Source organism: Natator depressus, chromosome 4 (genome assembly GCF_965152275.1).
Source record: "Natator depressus isolate rNatDep1 chromosome 4, rNatDep2.hap1, whole genome shotgun sequence".
Lineage (NCBI taxonomy): Eukaryota > Metazoa > Chordata > Testudines > Cheloniidae > Natator > Natator depressus.
In genome coordinates, this window is record NC_134237.1 from 35,828,048 (window position 1) to 35,849,632 (window position 21,585).

Consider the following 21,585-nt stretch of genomic DNA (forward strand, 5'->3'; position numbering starts at 1 on the left):
GTTTTTGGCTTAACTGGCTTGTAAATTGCTTGTTGTCTAGTTTTTGGATTGTAGCTTGTTTGGCTTGTAGCTTGTTGCTTCTTTTTTTTTTTTGATCGGCTCCTGGAAAGCAGGGGCAAGGGTGGGAGAGAGTCTGGGTGCACAGCGGGCCCACCACAGTCCCAGACTGCACACCGGGGGGATCTAGTCACATAGACTGTTGGGTTCTTAAGGATTGGCTTGTTTTGGCCTTGTTTTGAAATGGGATTAGCTTGATTTTTGGCTTATTGTGAAAGTCAGGATGCTTATTTACCGCGTGAAAGTTGGCAACTGTGGTCAGTGCCCATAGCCAGAGCTAGGGGCAGGCGCTGCATGGCCAGGGAGAGGGTCAGTGCATGCACCTGGAGCAGGAGCTGCATGGCCAGGGCAGGGAGTTGAAGCCCAGGGCTAATGCCCACCACCATGCAGGCAGAGCTTGGAGCTGGATCCTGGGACCGCGTGGCCGGATCTGAGGGTCAGTGCTTGCTGCCATGGGGCCAAAGCCAGCATCTGCTGCTACACACCTGGGAATCAGCACAGACACGGGGCCGGGGATTGGCACCTGCTGCCGTGCACCCGGGGATTGGCGCCTGCTGCCACTTGCCTGGGGCCAGGGATCTGCGGCCGGGGCCAGCAGCTAGGACTGGAGGTTGGAGCACATGACTGGATGTTGGTGTGTGAGGCCAGTGGCTGCCGTCGGGGTTGGGGGTTAGTGCCATGTGGCTGGCATCTCGTGGCCAGAGATAGGGATTAGAGCCTGAACTGAAGCCCTATGGCCGAAGGCCAGGGTCTCATGGCCAGAGCTGGGGGTCAGCACCCGAAAGCCTGCAGCCAGAGCTGGGTGCTGGCGTCTGAAGTCCCAAGGCTGGAGTCCTGGTCCGCGCAGCCAGACTCCCTAAGTCCCGCCGCTGGAGCCCACCTCCCAACCGCCTCGGAGCTGAAGCCCGATCCTCATTCTCTACCAGCAGAGAACTCAGGGGTCCTACAGCATTGTGCCCCACCTGTCTCCAGGGGACATGCAGGGGTGCGCATCCAGGAGGAACAGGGAGGGAGGGGCCAAGGCTTCCCCTCCATCACCGCTCAGGAAACTGTTGTGGCTGCAGGGAAATCCCCTAGTGGTCACATTTGAGAAAAGTTGCTTTAGTGCACAACGGGAGGGGAAAGTGATGGAGAAACAGGGAGCCTCTTTCCTCTGTACAAGCAGCAGGGCAAGGTCTCTACACAGCATCCAGAACTGCACAAGAAGGTGGTTCTAGCTAACATTTTGACTAGCACACAATGATTCCCAAGGTGAGTGGCTTTACCCAGCAAGAATTCTTTTGTAGAGATTGAACTGGGCAGAATCTCTGCTCTCGTTTCCCTTTAACCAGTTAGCATGAGCATGAAAATGGTAGAAGGAAGAATTAAGTCTGTATATGGAGCTGATCATGGGGAATAAGATAAATAAAGGCCAAGGTTTTTTATTATCTCATTGGTTAAAAGGGATATGAAGTGAGTGTGATACGGGTGCCAAGTATAATGCCCAAACGCTGAAAAAGCAGATGAAAGGTTCTGATGAGTACTATGATCCCAGACAGAATGAGCCTTTTTTTAAATAACCCAAACCAAGAAGCAAAAGGAAGAATAGATACTTACGTGACAAAGCTGGGAATTCTGGCACCCACATGTAATTTTGAAGACATTAAAGATTCCCAAATTAAGTATGTATTCCACAAAGGATCCTGTGATTCCAGTTTATAGGAGAGACCATAGAGAAAACAGATCTAACCCTAAAGAAATGCCTCCAAATATGAAGGACAGCTCAGCTGTCCAGGTAATGCATCAAAACAATGATAGCCATTAGCGTAAAACAAGTACACTGGCTCAAGCAATCCAGGAAATAGGACAGAGATAGATTGACCAAAAATGTAGGCATACATGGTCCAGTGTGCAGTATGAAAGACGGAAAGAAAAATGTACATTCAATTAGCTGTCATCCAAGAAATGTAGGCAACATAACCACTTTATGTCCCAATGCAACAGCTTCCCCAGGAAGAAAAATGCAGCAGTACATTTAAGGACTGAGGACACAGAAGCTTCCAATGAGGAGAAGGATATCTGCTGTGGGATTTGGGCAGATCCAAAGACCCAAAATATTCATGCACTGCAAAAGTCTGCCAGCTATACAAACTGCCAGATTTGTAACTATGCTCTTAGACTGATAAACAGTTTGATTCCAGCTGGAACGTGGAGCCTGCTGCCATGGTATCACAGTAGAACACCGGAATATCCTCAACATGAAAAAGGAGGGAGAACAGTCACTATGAGACTTGTCCAGCATTCTAACCAGAATATAAGGGCATACTGCAAGGAACTAGAGGGCAAGGTGAAGTTAGAAATAGACCGCCCCCCCGGACATGCAGCCTGTTAAGCTACTGAAACAGAGTTCCATTAGCCAGTCTCAAAGAGCCTGTTTAGTTTTACAAGCATGGATTCCCTATTACCGTATATGCGATATATGAAACAAGCTCAGCTACACAAAAATATTATCTCAGAAAGTACAGAAATAGGAACACTCACTACAACTGCTCAACTTCCAAACAGAATGAGAAAGATTATATTCCTTCAGAAGTAGTTTGGGATGAGGTCTCATTCATGATTTTCATTTAGTTGTTAAAAAAAAAATAGCCTGAGGATGGTTGCGGGTGGGTGAACGTAGACTTGGATAAGGTGGTCTTCAAAATCCAACCACTGCTTGGTGACTTTTTTGAAATGTATTGCAGTTTCTAGTGAACAGGTGTCCACATCACAAAAACCACCACCACATTTGTCACAGACTGAGTGGGCATGGAAACTGTACTATACTTTTTCTCCCTAGAGGTGGTCCATCCAGATGACCTGGGGCACAATGGCAGGCCTTTGGGGAAACACAGATTACCCTCAAATGAGTGAGATTAGCTTTTCAAAATAAGAAAAAAAGGCAGTAGATTATAATTTACTGTGTTTGATGGAGATAAAATTACCACTAAAGTATGTGTTATGTATGCAGAAAATTGCAACCAACAATTATGTTGCATTGGGAGGCTTGTGCTCAAACGCCTACAGTATAGCAGAGCTGAAGACCAAGATAAAAGAGTTAGATTATTTTGCTTACACTAAATTCTAATACAAATCCAAGAGTGCAAAACAAAAATCTCGTAAGAAACCAAAACACATTTGCTTTTATATAAGTCACTTCATAATGAAATGGATTTCCTAGCCTTTTTAGGGTGGGAGAAATAGAGAAAATAAGGCAGGGGGAAATGTTCCCTTCCAAAATATTTTTCCACTTTCATAATTGTAAAAGCACTGTGCTTCATTCACTAGTTTCTGTGTATATTTCTTTTTTATACCCAGTATGCTGGCTCCCAAATACACTAGAGTCCCCCATTAATTCCTCTTATGAAATGTGTACTCTGTGGGACAGAAAGCCTAATTGAAAGGGTAATATTAATTTTTAAAAAAGAGAAAAAAGGGAGTTGTGTATGGCACAAACCAAAACCAAGTTACTCCATAGGCTGTAAACTTCCACACACACAAAAAAGCCATTTATGAATCAGTTGGAAAGTACATTCAGAGACGCCAGGCATTCTGTTTACAAATTCTAATTAAATTATACTTCCACCAAGAATTAATGTCACAATATTTTATTACAATTACCACTGACAAACAAAGAAAAGAATGCCAGGATGCTACAGCTGTAGTCAAGACTCTATATTTCACTGTTTCCACCTCCTCTTCCACTGGTTAGCAAAAAAATGGATTGTGCTACATAAAACACCTCAAAATGATATAGCTGCTCATGTCCAGTTATTGTAAGAATGCCATTCTGCATCTTTTAAGGAAAGAATATTTTATCAACAAGACAGCATTCAAAATAATTTGTGTCTGCAGAAGCTTTTACAGAGATATCTATTATGAAAAATGACTGATGTAGGAAATTTATTTTTCAAATTTGTAATTTATAGCACACAAACAACTCCTTGCCATAACCCGTATCTTCTGCATTCAAAATAATGAGTGCCATTAATTATCTGTTCATTACAATCTTAACATTTTATAAACCATCTAACTATAGTTCCCACTGCATGCAGAAAGCAAGATTTGCTCAACAAAGATTCCATGCAGGTAACACAGCACCTGAAATTCCTTCTCACTAGATTTTATGGGCCTGCACTGTTTTCAGAAGGGCCACTGAAAGCTAATACAAAACATACATAAATCATGAAATGATGATACATACAGACACCAAAGTACCCAGAAAACCACACTAAAGCTTTATAGTGAATAGAACTCAGAGCTTTCTTCTCCAAAAAGCAGAGGTTTCTACCATTTGAGATAGCAGAGACTCTTCATTATCTTTAAAGTAGTACTGGGGCTTATATTTTTGTGGGACAGCTACTAGAGGGCAACTTAGTCTCAAATATTTGACGTGCCCCAATTCTATTCAAGCCGATAGCACTCATACACATCCATGCTAGCTAGCTGGATACAGCTTGTCCTCTGCCTTAATAGAAAGCATGTAGGGTACATAAAATTTCACTCTAACAGTTGGTTACCAATATGATATAATACTCAGAACCTTCTGCTCCAAAACATAACCCATTACACCGAATGAGTTGAAAGAAAAATCTCCTTTTAGTTAGAGTATTAGAGACCCGTGTTTTGGGAGAAAAAGGTCCAGAGGAAAACTGCATGTTTGTGGTTTAGCTAGGAGCCATGATGTCTACGTATATGTAGAACATGTGGTCACAAATTCACTATGAACCATTTTCAAATAAAACTTCATACAAAGTTTCAAAAGTAAAGATTTATTTCTTGAATGTTAAAGAAGTATGCAATTAATATTGAACTAAATTATTTTTTTTATCACTCTCAAATTTGCAATGCAATTGGCAATATGAGGGGTTTGCTTTTTTTTTTTTAATTTATTAAAGAGAATATACCAGGTAAACAAAACAATAAATCAAATTATAAGTGAAGTGCAACAGCTTTCATAGTCTCCTGATCTTATAGTTATGTACATTGGGTTAGTCTATTTCACATTTAAAATCAGTGGCTACAGAAATACAATTTTATTCTGGCTTTATGGAAAGAAAAAAACAACTTTGCAGAAGAAATGAGAAAAATGTTATGAAAACAGTTTCTGAAATTAAAAGTATCTACAGTAAGTAGCTACAAGTAGGCTGTGTAAACCCTCCAAAATTTAGTTCATGGGGGTTTATATTTTATCATCAGATACATATGACCACGGTATTCATGGTGCTGTGCAGGGGAAAAAAGACACAGCTGGTAGCAAACCTTAGGGCACCTTACCTTCTATACCACACAAAGAATACCGTGGTGATCTCCAGGGATCTTGCGGCTAACAGCTAAGGGCACAAGTGTTGTGAGCTCAGGATAGGCTATTTTTTTTTCTAGAGGGCTTCAAGGGCCTCCATAAATCTCTATATTATTGAAGACAACAATAACAGTGGTTTTTTTGGATTTACAGGCAGGATGCTCCTTTTTACACACATCTTCTCTCACTATAAAAGAGGCTATAAATGACTTGTGGCATTGTCTCCTCCTAGATACTTTTTTCCTGGAATAACCCTTTGTAGTGCAATCCAAAGGCCCAATCCTGCTCCTATTTAAGTAAATGGGAAAAGGATCAGGCCCTATCTAAAATGAAGAAAGTCCACAATAAGAATGTTTTACACTTCTTTTATTTAGTGCCTAGATATTACTGTATTGTGCACTCTACACATTATCCCCAGAAGTAATTACAGAGAGGCAGAGCACAGCATTATCACTATACAACTGCATATCATACTTGGTAGGGACAGTGTTAAAAATAAAAGACAAATTGATAAGCACAAAACTGTTCAAAATAATTATTTAATTATTATTTTCTTGATTTCACAGAATCACTGAAGATTAGGGTTGGAAGAGACCTGAGGAGGTCATGTAGTCCAATCCCCTGCTCAAAGCAGTAATATCTAGGCACTAAATAAAAGAAGTGTAAAACATTCTTATTATGGACTATCTTTTCATTTCAGATGAGGCCTGATCCTTCTCCCATTTCTCCTACTCGCTCTCTCTCTCTGCCCCCTTTACAAGGCTGCTATTACAGAAGGGAAAGCGCACAGCTACTGTTTAATACGTTTGGCCAAAGTAATTTCCTGTCTCAAGCATCTGAAGTCAAATCCTCCTTCTATTCTCCACCCCTTAACCAGCAACTCAAACACCAGCTGCACTATTCTGACCACATATTTAACTGGCTTTTACATTAACTAGGAAATTTAACATATTACACTATTTTAAAAAATCACCAGAAGAAAATTATCCATTTTATTTATCAAGGAAGCTACAGCATTTTGTTAATTTATTAGAATTAAGGCGATCTAGAATTACTAAAATGACCATCCCATCTAACTGCCGTAGGTACTCATAGGAGGCAACTGGAGGTGAAACTAGAATCTCATGGATGCCCGAAGCCCATGGTTTAAAACTGCCATGTAAAACAGTAAATGCTCTCACATATTCCTGAAACCAGCATATATAGTATATATCTAAATGACGACTTGTTTGATTTTGTTTTATAGAGGGAAGAAGGGGGATAATGCATTTGATTCCTAAAGTCAGTACTTGTTTTATTTGTAACGAATTGGAAAACAAGGAAATGTGAGATTTCAAGTCAAAACACACACACACACACGACCTGATTTATATCTCATATCAGTTTTACACATAGACTTTATGAGATCAGTCAAGCTACTCCTAATTTATGCTAGTGTAAAATCAGAATTAGGCTCTTTTTAAAAAAGTCAATCTCTGTCAGATATTTTCTATCAGTTGCTGTAGGGCTTACAAAATCTGTTACATTTATTTTATATTACCAATGTGTATTTGAATGTAGTGATATGCACAACTTCATACAAATAGTAACCACAGATATTCTGAATTTAAAAGTAAAGGTCTATCTCCTAAAAAAAACCCTGTTAACACAATATTGTTTTTTCTCAATTGAAGGGACATAATGAGGTAAAAATAAATGATTTTTTCTTCTTCCCTCATGCAGCATTTAACAGGTTCTGTGCTGTAACTAGTTACTGTGATGTGTAAGCTAAGCCTTATCAAAATTAAAAAGAGCAGACAAGGATGAAGATACTTCTGAATAATTAAGGGAGCCACAGGATTCTAAATCACCACCAAAAGAAACAAAGAGTTGAGTACCAGCATAATGTTATACCAGCAAAAGTCTCAGGAGATGCAGATTAGCAATCAGAGGCACAGCATGATTTGAGCTCTCTGTGATTGCTAAGCAAGGGTTGGGTATTCAGCACTTACCGAAAGGTTAAAGACCAGAAAACAGAAAGGTAAGACGTAGCCTTCATTATTAAGAGCTGATTATTCTCCTTTCCGAATTTCTGCTACAGGTCCTATTCTCCTCCAGAATTGGAAGCATTGGTATATGCAACAGCTAAAAATGTGCCATTTAATGTAACTGTTACAAGTCCTTTGTGGGCTTTCTGCTCAATAATGGGTCTGCTTTTAATGTAATCTGAAGTGTAACTGTATATAAAAATTAAAAAATAGCTTCCCCCCCCCCAACAGCTGTCTTAATCTATATTATAGAGTCTCTTCTGGGAGTTTACAATCACATTAGCTAGCTGTAACAAACAATAAAAAACACTGTATACTATAGTATTCCTATAGTAGTTTGTAGGAAGAAAACAATACTATAGTATACAGTAGTATACTTTCTTTAATAGTTTGTAGGGGTGCTGTACTTTTCAGAGTTGGGGACACATTTCTTGTACAGCGGAATAATCACACCTCCTTTTTATTGTATGAATATGTGACAGGACGTGGCCCTCTGCTCCGGTCTTCTCATACAAATGTGGGGCCTACTTCCGTTCCTCCCTTGTTTCACGCATCCTGGCAGAGTTCCTCTGGGCAGCGTCCGCTTGGTTCCTAGACACATTTGAGGAGCACTGGGCGCTGTCCTGGGTTCTCTGCTCAGTGTCCCCCTCTGGATCCCTGATTCAGTACCTGTGACACTCACTCCTGACCCTGTTATTCATTAGTTGTCCTCCATCATTATTTGAATCCCAGGTCCAGTAGGAGAAGGGGCCTTCAGATATAGGCGGGCTTGCGCCCATCCGTCGACCACCTCCCTGACTTCAATAGGTGCTGGGTCTCACCACTCTGTTACAGAAGAATGTTAGTGATTGTGAAATGTGTCAGATGGAAGCCAATGTGTCTGTTACTGTGATCTGGAGCATCTGTTACCATGACCTAGAGGGACCAACTTTAGGTATAAGAAGATAGTTAACAATTGTTTATTTGCTGATCTTCCATTTTCCTGAAACTCCCCCCAAAGATGCCCCAATACTATCAAGAAGGGTCATGGGGTTTGGGATGTTGATTCCTAGCCCTGAGCAACTATTCTAATTTCACATAGACTACTGAGTGTTCATTGTACTGAGTGTACAGATGTTCATTTCTTTGCCTGTATGGGCTGAATTTGAACCAGTGATCTAGCAATGAAAGGTTTTCTATCTTCTTAAAAGCCTCCTGACCAATTCAGTCCTCTTGAACATCTGTTCAAGAAAACATTTTGCTCCTCTCAAACATATCCAATGACGGTTTAGCAAGATCACGCAGAACATGATCTTCCAAAGTCACTTTGTAGGAAGAGTTCAGCACCTTACAGGATTGAGCATACAAGTGAGGGGATAGATTAACACAATAAGCATAACACCTCACCCTGCACTGTCCAGTCCTACAACCAATTCAAAGATTTCTGGTACATAATAACTGCTGTAATGGAAAGCTGCCACACACTGGTTTATGACCACAGATTTGTTGAATTTCACTGATAATACCATACATTTTCAACCATTAGAACATGCAATAATATCCTTGATGGCATTTTTGAGAAAGTGCAATAAAAACAAATAAAACTGTGGTTTTGCTGCTCGTCTAGCTGTGTTTCATGCTGTCACGTAATGCTTCCAGGACTGTGTTTCCCAACTTCAATTGGGAAATGAGAATGCATCTGAGAGTGCTACAGAGATAATCTGCTCAGATTAATTTATTTTTATCAGAGACAGAAAGGAAAGAGGAATGAGAAAGTTCTGAAATGAGAGTTTTCCTTTCACATTGACCAAGTGGCTATACTCTTTGACTGCAGAGAGATTTATACTCAGCCCATAGCTGCAGAGGTGACAGGTTGCCTTAAAACAGAGCCATAGAAAGGAGAAAATATTGGGGTAGGCTATGCAATTCCTAAATTCCTAATTCCTGCAGTTTCCCTTCTAATTTATTTTGTGTACAGTTTGTGATTTTTTTTTCACCATAGTCCATTTCTCCTTTGATTTCTATGGGTCTTTCATACAACAGAAGACACAGGCCCTTTTTTTAATAGGAAAATGTGGCTGTAAAACCACATGAAATGGTAATGGGACTGAGGGACATGGGGGTGGGGGTTGGCGGGATGGAGGCGGAATTGATACTACTTTTAACTCACTAAAAAGAACATGATTTAATTTTTTCTGTAGGTGACATTATAAAGCTGCTTGGAACCTGCAGATAAAGGCAGATGAAATGATAGTGCTGAATGCTGTTAAACTTTCATCGCACCGTACACAACATTTTGACATTGCAAAGAAATCTATCTAGGCATTTCTAAGGGCCTGTCCACACAGACACTTAGTCCTTATCAAGACGGGGAGTAAATCTAGTGTATTAGCCTGTTGCACTGCACTAAGTTGCCATGTGGACCCTGTTACCATGCACTGTAAGTTCTGTAGTGCAGTTTGAAACAGCAGTAAGTCAAAGCACACTATGGAACTTTCAGTACATGGCTAGCTAGTGCACGTCAGACTAGTGCACTGTTCATACACACCCCAGCTTGCTGTGCATTAAGTCTCTGTGTGGACAAGCCCTAATGCACCTCTCAGCACTTACCAGCTAGGTGCTGAAATGAACAGTATGAGACACCAACACTTAAGTGGATTCCCAGGTTTTTATAAATAAATATTACAAATCATCCCTAATAACCAGTGGGCTCAATGGATAATCTTCTGTTCTTATACCTGGAGATGAATCCTAATAAAAGATTTGGAAAACAGCCTTTTTTTTATTTTATCAATATGGTTTTAAAAAAAAAAAAAAAAAAAAGCATCCCTACTAAATTAATCCCAGCTAGCACTGAGATAAATGTTTCCACCAAAACTTATTTTGGAGAAAAATGCAGATTCAAGTTGACCAAAACATTTCTCAAATTTGTGTAAAATTTGCCAAGTTATCTTAGTTGAAAAAGAATCTGAAAAAACTGAGTTGTTTTATTTAGACATTTGCAAAGTGACGTTTAAATTTTTTAATTCAAAATGACAATTTCAAAATTCCCTTCAAATTTATTTAAAAAAAAATCTTTAAAAAATATCAAAATCAAAACAAAGGGTTTTGTTTTGGGTCAATTTAAATGTTTGTTTGACCCAAAACACGTTTGTTTGGTTTTTTTACTTTTTGGTTCGCCAATATTTTCTTTCAGTTTATCAGAACTGCCAGTGATATGAAAAAATTAGTTATTACATAGCTTTAATCCCAGCTAAAACTAACCAGTATTCCCAAATGATCTGAGGATCATTTAATTTTTCAGCATCTCTGACTTGCTTCTTTTTCAAAAGAGTGCAACTGCCTGCTCTGAGACTTTCTTCACTGAAAATTTACAACCTTGGCACTTTATACCTTAAACTAAAAAGTTTCATGGTTCACATGTGCATGAGAATTTTGAATATCCAGAGCTTATCTCTCACCCAATTAACACTTTTCATAGTCAGGATTTATTTCTACTACTTAAGACCAACGAATTTCATGACATATTAATTGGAAATCTTTTGCTTCGCAGAACACCAACACAAGCTGTTTGTCCCTGGCTCCACTGTACATGAAGCACTTTCAGAAGAATGTGGTCTGGCTAGTGGTATAAACTGGATCTACAGCAGAAATTTCGAAGTAAAAGGTCAATGACAAGAAATCTGTTGTTAAGCAAATGTTTCAAACAATGTCCTGTCCAACTTGGTTTGGCTTGCTGTTAGCTGATTAAACAGCATATGCCAGTTTCATAAACTGGCGGGGAGGGGGGTTCTGAAGGAGCATGTGGTCCTGATTTGTCTGGGACAGTCCTAGGTTTTTACAAACAGTCCTGATGACCCAATGTCCTGAAACAAAAAGCAAGATTTTCTGCCTGCCTGCCAGCCAGCTAGCTGGACTATTTTTTTAGAAAGTTCTGAGGCAATGTGGGGTCCTCGTTAAGTTATTGCACAAAAGGGCAGTCACAGAAAGATCTGGCTGCAGAGCAGAAACTCTACTGGTTCTTGGCTTCTGGGCTTTCCCCAAATAATACATCTGCAGTAAGAGTGAGGACACTACAGGGGGAGAGGTAACTGTTTGGGGAGCTGTGGGATCTCCATGGGTTCCGCTAGTTAGTAGAACTCTCAACGTTTTGAGGTCTTGATCTGAGATACTCGAAGTCACTTTAAATTCACCAGGATGTGTTGACTCAGGCCATCATATTGTGGTGAGAAACCAGCACTGCTGTAGATCAGTCTAGTGTACAACCTATTCATGTATAAAGCATACTGCCGGAGCTCTGCTAATAAAAGAGAATTAACCCTTTATCTGATTTTCTTCTGCAAGACACTGTAAGGGAGGCCTGAAGCCCTTAAAATGATGTGGTGGGGTGGGGGACAAGAGGATAGAAGGAACCTGGAGCCCTAAAAAAGCAGCTATGGAGGGGAGTAGAGGACACTGGGAGCACCAAAGAATATCTTTGGTGGACTGGTGCGGGAGAAGGGGCTTAGAGCCCCAAAGAATAGGAAATTACTTACCTTAAAGTACAGTAACCGGAGACGAGTGATTCCTATCTGTATTCCACTGTGGCTATGCATGCGCTCCATGACCCTGGAGCCTGAGAATTTTAAAAGCAGTGTCCATTGGTCTGCACATGTGACTTGGCTCACCTTGTGCCCCTGACTGAGGAGATAAAGGGTGGGGCGGAAACACCACCTCTCCATTTCCTTCTCTGCTGTGAACCAAAAGATGATCCAAAGCAGCGAGGAAGGAGGGCAGGTAGTAGAATACACATACGGACTACATTTTGAAGAACCTCCAGTTACTATAAATAAGGTAAGTAACTTCCTCTTCTTTGAGTGCTGGTCCCTATGTATATTCCACTGTGGGTGACTAACAAGCAGTACTCAAGTAGGAGGAGGGTCCGAGGATGCAGGTGGCAGAGCTGAATGAAGGAACGCCATGCCAAAGGATACATCAGTGATATGGTCCTGAACTAAAGCATAATGCCTTACAAATGTGTAGACAGATCTTCACAGCTCTTTGCCAACATCAAGTAGAGGCACTTCTTGAAGCAATGCCATACACATAGCCTGTGCCCTCATGGAATGAGCCCTTACCCCATGAAGGGGAGGAAGAATAAACATCTGATAGAGCAAAATACAGCCCAAAATCCATCTTGAGATTCTTTGAGAGGATATAGCCTGACCCTGAATTCTTTCCACTATGGCAACAAATAGCCCAGGAGACTTTCTGATGGGTTTTGTTCTCTACAGGTAAAAGGCCAAAAAGCTCGCTGAACACTAAAGGAATGGAGCCTGAGCATGAGGATGGGTGACATTTTTGAAAAAACACAGATAAGTGGATTCACTGGTTTAGGTGAAACTCTGAAACTACTGTGGAGGTAAACTGAGGGTGCACATGTAATGAAACTTTGTCCCTATGGAGTATAGTAGAAGAAAGATCCTCCATCAGCGCTCCAAGCTCACCAACCCTCGTGGCTGAGATGATGGTTACCAAGAGTGCAACTTTAATGGATAGGAGAGACATGGAGCAAGAAGCTAATGGTACAAAGGGAGGCATAGTGAGTACCGAAATAAGAAAATTTAAGTCCCATTGAGGAGCTTGCTTTTTTATTGGCAGAAAGGTTCCAATTAGGCCTTTCCAGAATCTGTTAGTCAGTGAGTGGGTGAAGATTGAGTAACCCTCTTAAGGTGAATGGTATGCACCGATTGCTGCAAAGTGGACCCATAAGGAGCTCATGGACAAGCCTGCTATCTTTCAGGAAAGAATATAGTCCAAAATAAGAACTTATGGGGCTACAAGTCTTTGATGGCCCATACAGAAAAATGTCTCCACTTGGCAAAATAGCATTTTCTAGTGGACTCCTTCCCAGAAAAGATGCTCTGTACTGCATCAGAACACAATATTTTTAAAACTATTTACAGATAAAGGAATAAAGACGAAGCTTTGGACAATGAAGGTTCCGACCCACCCTTTATCTCATCAGTGGCAGCGAGAAGGAACTGGAGAGGTGGTCGGTCCGAACCACCCTTTATCTCCTCAGTCAGATGCACAAGGAGACTGAGGCAATGTGTGGACCAACAGGCACCGCTTCCAAAATTCTCCAGCTCCAGATGCATCAAGCGCATGCCTACCTACAGTCGAATACACATAGGGGCCAGCACTTGAAGAACAGATACAGCTAGCTGTGCAGTGAATAGATTGGGATGTCTGCAGCAGTGCAGCACTCAGATGTAGCTCCTGTCGGTAGCCAGAGACAATCCTTATATGAACACAGCCTCGTGTAGAGGCAGGGGAGACTCACATTTTCAGGAAATCAAAACTTCACATTTACGTTATGAGGAAGAAGTTTAATTCTAGACCGGCGGTTCTCAAACTGTGGGTCGGGACCCCAAAGGCTGTCGTGAAACTTACTGGGGCCCAGTCCTAAAGCCAAAGTCCAAGCCCCACCACCCAGGGCTGAAGCCCTCAAGCTTCGGCACCCCACATGGTGGGGGTGCTCAGGCTTCGGTCCCCCTTTCTGGGGTCTTCTAGTAATTGTAGTTGTCAGAAGGGAGTCGCGGTGCAGTGAAGTTTGAGAAACCCTGTTCTAGACCCTTCTCTATTGTCACAGAATTTAAAGTAATTAATAGACTTCTCCAGATAGCTTCCTGGTGGACATCTGCTTGGAAGTGTAATGTAGGACAATTAAATGCTCCTACAAAGGTTCGACACCAGTAATTATTTTTTGTGAAAAGACATAAGCAAAAAATAAAGGTTCTCTCGTATGTTGCCAGTGGTCTACATTTTGGTTTCCTGCATCAGTCCCCTTTTAAGAGAAATACCATTTGTTTGTAACTAAAAAAAAAAAATGATGAATGTATTTCTAGGTTACAGTTAGGCTGGAATTTTAAAATCTGCTTTATCAACACCCTGCTATTTTGATCTGATTATAAAGAAAAATATCATGAAAGGGAATTAAGAAGGGCATGTTTTTGTTTTTTTTAACATATATCTGGTCAGAAAATAAATCAGTAAGGCTTTGTTCACAAATATGAAAGAAAATTGTACAGACCTTAATATAGTCTAGATATTGTTTTAGAAAAATAAACAAATCAAATGTTGACATTTATGACAAAAAAGCTCAATTTCAGAAGGGAGATTTAATCAAATGAACTATGAACAATAAAAAAATGGCACTTCAGTTACTGTCAGTTAAAAACAGGCAAAAGCAACTTAAAAAAATAATGAGAGAGATTTTTGTTCTGAACTGTTTCTTGAAGTTTTTAAGTTTTGAGGCTGTAAAACCAGGCCACTCGCTTACCCAGGACTGAAAGAGAAGAGAAAGGATAATTTAATTCTAACAAGGGAAAGACAGGGACATACACTAATTCACAAAAAAACTGCAAGTTATGAAAAACCAACCTAACTAAAAAAAAACAAACACAAAAAGACCCCCACCATGTTTGCAGTCTTATGAGAAGGGAAATAATATATTAAAATAGAGGTCTGCTTTTCTCTGCAGACTTCATTTTCAAGAATCATTTCAGCACCTTAATTTAGATATTTGCTGTAGCAGCAACTTTTCCTTTTCAGAAGAACCCATTGTTGTCTGGGCTCCGATCAATTCAGGAGCTGTACATCACTCAGAGAAAAATGAAGGGCAGAAGAAAATATAAAATTTAATATAGCCATCGTCCTTCACAGATTAAATGGGCTAGAGCTCATAAAAAAAAACAACAATGTATTCATACTCATCAATATACCCCTTTCCATTACTACAATATACCCCTTTCCACATTACTACCAGATTTCATAGTCATGACAAAGCCTGCTAAAAATAAGTTCTGAAAACATTTTCAGAAATTAAATTTTATTGTGACACTATCACATATTCTTCCTGATCAAGAGAGAATTTTAGGAGTAGAAGTGTTTAAACTGAATTTTTATACTGTTTATAAGGAGAACTTCACTGGTAGTATGCTGTAATGTCCAAAGCTATAGGCTGAAGGGACTGTTGCCCATTAGATTTTATATTTATAAGTACATAGGGCAGCAGTTTTTCCTTTTAAACTAAAAGGTTCAATCTAGCATACATACAATATATGTCTTATTATACGTTATTAACATATCTTTTTACATTCTAAGCATGATGCAGCTTCAGTTACGTAAGTCGGACATATTCAGTTACAGACATAAGTCTAGTCTAACTTACAAGATCATGCACTCAGCACTGATCTAACTCTGCTTTCCACTGAAGTTTTACCGTTAACTTCAATTGGATCAGAATAAGGCTAACACTGAGCATTTTTGGAAATCCCACCTCAGTCAATAATAGGCCCCAAAGTAAGATTGGCTGCCAATATAAACGTAAGTGAGACTTCTCCAATTTTACAGTGTTTGTTTGTCACATCCACATTACAACTTTGAATGGAATTTTCAAAAGTACCTAAGGAGTAAGGCACACATTGAAAGTCAGTGGGAGTTGGATGCCCAAGTCTTTCAGATGCCTTTGAAACTCCCACCTTTCAGAGTATTTAATTTACTTTTAAGTAATGTGGATAACAATGTTTAAATCAACAGCTGCTAAACCAAAAAAGCAGGAGCAGAAAAAGGATTTCCACATATTATGATTTCTGGAAACTTTGCACCTAAGTTTTCAAAAGTAGGACCCTAAAGTTAGGCTCCTAGCTCTCCATTTAGGCACCCAAGTAAGTGGCCTGATTTGCAAAAGATTTGAACAGCTCCCCAGAGACTGACGTCCATGGGAGCTGCTGGCTGCTGAGCACATATGAGAATGAAGTTGTGTATTTGTCAAGGGAGGCAAGCCTTGCTTTCAACTTGATGGCCTTTCTGTCTGCATGTAGTACAATGACTTTTGAACTTTCTATCTGATCAATTCCAAAATTTCAGGGAATATTCTAGCCTTCATTGGGCAGAATCCTATTGATTTTGGTGAAAACTGGAATACCAGAAAATCCTCAACCCACTCCAGTCTGCTTGACCCTCACAGGATCCCTCATCCCTTCCTATTTTTGGCCAGTCCCCCCCAGCCAGGCCTCTCTCTCCCATTAGTAGGCCCCTCGCCAAACAGGTACTCAAAATACTTATGGGGAGGGGACATGGGGTCCAGCTGGGTTTACAGTTTGGCCTGCTTTAGCAATGAAGTTTGCAAACCTCTAGTTTAGATGCCTAATTTTAGGCTCCCACTTTTGAAAATCAGAGTCTTTGTAAATGTACAGAATTTTTTTCTACTCTTGAAACTACCTCTATGATCTTACTCCAAGATAGAGACCAGACCTAAAAGCAAACTTCTTCATTCAGCTGTACAAACAAGGTACTTTAATACTTGAGAGCTTTTAGGATGGATATAAAGCTAGTTCTCTGGCAGACACACACTCTCCATGCTCAGCAGGATATTCTGTTATAGGGAAAGGGGAATAGATACGTTTCAGTGACTTGATAGTGTTCATGGAGATTCTACAACATGAAAACAAACAGCCTCTCTCATAAGATTCTGAATCCTGATATTCTTTCTCAAACTGAACAGCCAATTAGAAGAAAAAGTGTACTTTATTGTGTGATTCATTGACTGAATTACCTATTTCAGAGCAGGTTGCACAGCATGGAATTTCTTCTGTGCCATCTTATTGAACATCAACAGTGTCTCCTCAACAACTACAACCCTTCTGTGTTTTCAAGCTGTATGTTTACTTGCTGTAATAACTCTAATAGAACAGCATACAATAATAATATTGGTTCAAACTATTCAATGGAACAAAATAATTTAATCACATGCAATCATATATTTCAACAGTCCTTTGTGGATTTTAGCTCTTCTTATTTCATAGCAATTACTGTTTACATGTTCTTTTTAATCATCTTCCTTGGCTTCAACATTGCTTTACTATAGCAAGGGATGGGCAAACTGGTTTGGGAACAGTAAAGAAGCAACAAACTGTATCTAATCAAAACTTTTTAAAAGTTTTAAAATGTTCAGGGGAGTTGCAAGTTCAAGGAAGTCCTCCTGTCTCTGTATCTTTGAGCTTCCTGTTTTTTTGAGTGATTCCAATCTCCATTTTGAGCTGTGGTTTTTGAGTTTTTTTGTTTGTATGTTTTGTTTTTTACACTTTGTCATTGCCATTAAAGGGGAGGAGACATTACTGAGTATGACACAAAATCATACTTTTGCTGCTGGACTACTAAGGTAGCCTGAAGTTGGCTCAGGTGAAGATTCATAGATGTGCACTGAAACTGCTGGCAGATAAACCAGAGTCTCAAGCATCTTCAGAGTGTGATTCCTCATGGCCTACAAAGTTATCATCAGTTCCTATTGGTTCACACTTTCAAGACAACAAGCAACCCAAATCAAAATCTTTGCCAGCCTCTACTGTGAATGCCTGAATGCAGGGACACAACAGTGAGGAGAGGAAGGGGTTTACTCTTCTATATACATCTTCAACACAGTGACACAAATCATAAAAGCACCAAACACGAGCTCAAGGAGATGAAGTCAGTATGGATGGTTGGAAGTGACCACCCCATAGGACACCACATCTCAGGGGAGCATTATGAGTTTGGAAGGAACTCCGCTGTATAAAAGAATCTTCTTTGCCAGCTGTTTCGTTTAACTTCCCCCAACTTTCTACCTCTATGAAGCTATTCTGTATTTTCTCTTTTAATTTCTGTACTGACACACACCATATAAAGTGATTACATTCTCTTACCAATATTAGGGTGCTTCAAAAGGCGACAGATTCTAGCTTCCCTTTCCAATTTCTGGTGATCTGCAAGAAAGAGAAACACAACCATAACTGTTTTGTTTAATCATGAAAAGGCACATCATTCTATATGGTACTGAGTGTTGAAAAACATATGGTACAGTATTCGACATGGTGGTTAAAATGTATCCTCCTTCTCCTACTTAGAATCACCATGATTGTACATTTAAATTGTATGTCACACTGAATCAAGGTACTACATCCACCCCTTGCTTTGCCTAGCTGCTCAACCTATAGTGGTTTTAGAAAATCAAGCTGCCTTCTCAGTGGGAAATGGGACGTATCCACACCATGACCTATAATTATCAGATAATAAACTATGATTATAGAATTAATCAGAATGAAGACAGCCCTGAATCTTTAGAAGAATTCTAATCCTAGACTATTATGTGTTTCAGTGCTGCCTAAGGTACTAAGTACATCACCAATGAAGTGCTAATATTCCATTGTAAAGACAACACTTTTCAACATGCTAGGGCATTCTACCAACATATAAAATGTATATAAAATCTCCCCACTATATTTTCCACTGTATGCATCCGATGAAGTGAGCTGTAGCTCACGAAAGCTTAAGCTCTAATAAATTTGTTAGTCTCTAAGGTGCCACAAGAGCTCCTTTTCTTTTTACTAACACAATGATGCCGTAGGAGGATTCAGTAGCTAAATGACCAACAGCAGCATCCCCCCACAATGCCTACATTACACTACTTCTCAGTTAAGCTGATTACCTGTTAGCCTCTTTAGCCATTTATTCTTAAAGGTGTTTCTTTGTTATGGGTTGCTCTAATGCAGGGTTGGCAGTCTTTGGCATGCAGCCCATCAGGGAAATCCACTGGCGGGCCAGGACGGTTTGTTTACCTGCAGCGTCCGCAGGTTCGGCTGATTGCAGCTCCCACTGGCTGTGGTTCACCATTCCAGACCAATGGGGCCTGTGGGAAGTGGCACGGGCCAAGGGATGTGCTGGCCACCACTTCCCGCGGCCCCCATTGGCCTTGAACAGCGAACCACAGCCAGTGGGAGCTGCGATCAGCCGAACCTGCAGACACTGAAGGTAAACAAACCGTCCCGGCTTGCCAGCGGATTTCCCTGACGGGCCGCGTACCAAAGGTTGCTGATCCCTGCTCTAATGTGGTCCCTGTGGGCCAACACAGCCTAACAAACAAACAAAGAACTGGTTCATAAAAAGTTATAGATATCAGATGGCTGGAGAAATATATTTTTCTGATGGACCTTGTAATCTTGCTTTCAGGGTCCTGAAGGGAAAAACTTCCAAAGAGACAAATGGAAGGAAATTCCTTTCATTTGTTCCTTTTAATTGATGTGGACCAATTCCTCGTCATAATCCCTCCTCCTCTACTTGTTTGTGTTTTTGTAGTAGAATGATGTAAAGCACAATTGTTTTATAGCTGTGGAGTAACAAGATGACATGATATATGACCACATCTTTGCACACAACTTGAGGTCAACAAATTAAATTATCCATCTCTGACAACAGCAACAGGATCAGTAACAGAAGAGCATCAACATCTGTCTCACAAACACTGAATGTCATATCAACAGCATCTTACATACAGTATGCTGCTGCTCAAGGGCAACAATGTTGCTATATAAACTAAGGCCCATAAATTAAACTATAGATCTTTTAATGTCATCATCATCATGTTTACAAAGTGTTATAGCCTCATCTTTCTTCCAGAGCAGAGTCCACTTTAGCAGCAGTCTCACTGTGGCTTGGCCTCGTAAGCCAGTGTGCAGATGTTCAAGGGAATATGAAAAGGCATACAAAGGAAAATATAATGAGTATAATAGATAAACAGTAAACTGGAAAATGGAATCACTCCAAGCTCCCCTTTGCTGATCTCATATGCAGAAAAAGGGAAAATCAACTGCAGTACAGTCAAATGAGCCAGAAAAAAGTAAGATAGAAACAGCTGTTGACTGACACTAGTTCTAGGTTGTCTTTGATATTGTCTGTCTGCCAAATGGAATCAACTCCCGACCACCGAGGCTAGCGCTCTCTCTCTCTTTGGCCCCCACTTACTAAATGAACTAAAATGGTGACCAAAAAATACAATGCCTGCTGTGTGTACATGAAGGTTTTCACTGAAAGGTTTTCTGTATAGGGCTGAACAAGATGCACCATATTTGTTATTAGTGCTCAAAGTGTTTCTTCATATTATCCTTCTCCTCCTTGTCCTGTTCTTCAACATCACTAGCACCAGCTGAACGGCCTAGCTTTAGTAATCACATGGATTCAGGCATGTGTGTATTTTAACGAAGACAGTGCCTGTGGGGAGAGAGGTATGCCTGTAACAGAATAAAGCACCATATGTGCTAAAAAGACAGCTGAAGTAAACACTTAAGGGGAGACAGCTTAAGTGTTAAATAGCTACATGAAATAGGGCTGGCCACATATCCCTCTTCACCTTCCAGTACAGAGAAGTGTCTTTATGGGCAGACACAACAATGGTAGCTGGCAGATATCTATCGACCCTCTCTGTGGCCATAGCTTTGGTTGATTCTTCTTGTAGCTTTGGGAAAATCCCGACAGTCCTGCAGGCTGTCTCCACCATAGCCGTAGCTCCAGAACCTGTTGGACATGCTCCTATTTGTGACATGATGCTGCCTAGCATTTGAACCAGGGCCCTTCTGCAGGCACTTAGTTAATTATTCTTTGCTTCCAGTGGTTTCTGTCCTCTGTTTTTTTCAATCTGAGGTCCTGTAAGGCCTCAAGTTACTGACCTTATTGTAACAAGATCTTCGAAATGTGTAGACCCTATCTGTATTTCACTGTGCAGTACACATGTGCACCAGGAACCAGAAGACTCTTCCAAGAAGTGTCCATTGGTCTGCACCTGCACTCTTGCTCTTCTCCTTCACAAGGATGTAAGAGATGGTGTGGACTGACCACCTCTCTAGTTCCTTCTCTACCACAAATCATTTAGGTCTGGTCTACACTACGAGTTTATGTCGGATTTAGCTGCGTTAAATCGAATTAACCCTTCACCCGTCCACACAACGAAGCCATTTTTTTGACATAAAGGGCTCTTAAAATCGATTTCTGTACTCCTCCCCAACGAGGGGATTAGCGCTGAAATCGACATTGCCATTTCAAATTAGGGTTAGTGTGGATGCAATTCGAAAGGTATTGGCCTCCGGGAGCTATCCCACAGTGCACCATTGTCACTGCTCTGGACAGCGCTCTGAACTCTGATGCTCTGGCCAGTTGTACAGGAAAAGCCCCAGGAACTTTTCCTCTCATTTCCTGCTTGGCCAGGCGAGCTCATCAGCACAGGTGACCATGCAGTCCCAGAATCAAAAAAGAGCTCCAGCATGGACTGAATGGGAGGTACTGGATCTGAAAGCTGTATGAGGAGATTTCAGAGTAGCAGCCGTGTTAGTCTGTATCTGCAAAAAGAAA

The 21,585-nt window shown here is 40.6% G+C and overlaps 1 protein-coding gene across 22 annotated transcripts in view; it reads right to left on the reverse strand.

The window, feature by feature from the left end:
* The window catches only part of CAMK2D (calcium/calmodulin dependent protein kinase II delta), a 250,983-nt gene that overhangs the window by 130,727 nt on the left and 98,671 nt on the right, over positions 1-21,585 (reverse strand). For all 22 annotated transcript variants that reach the window (XM_074950780.1, XM_074950772.1, XM_074950761.1 and 19 more), the window contains exon 3: positions 18,111-18,170. In XM_074950780.1, the coding sequence (XP_074806881.1) occupies positions 18,111-18,170 (60 nt within the window). The remainder of the gene's footprint in view (positions 1-18,110; positions 18,171-21,585) is intronic.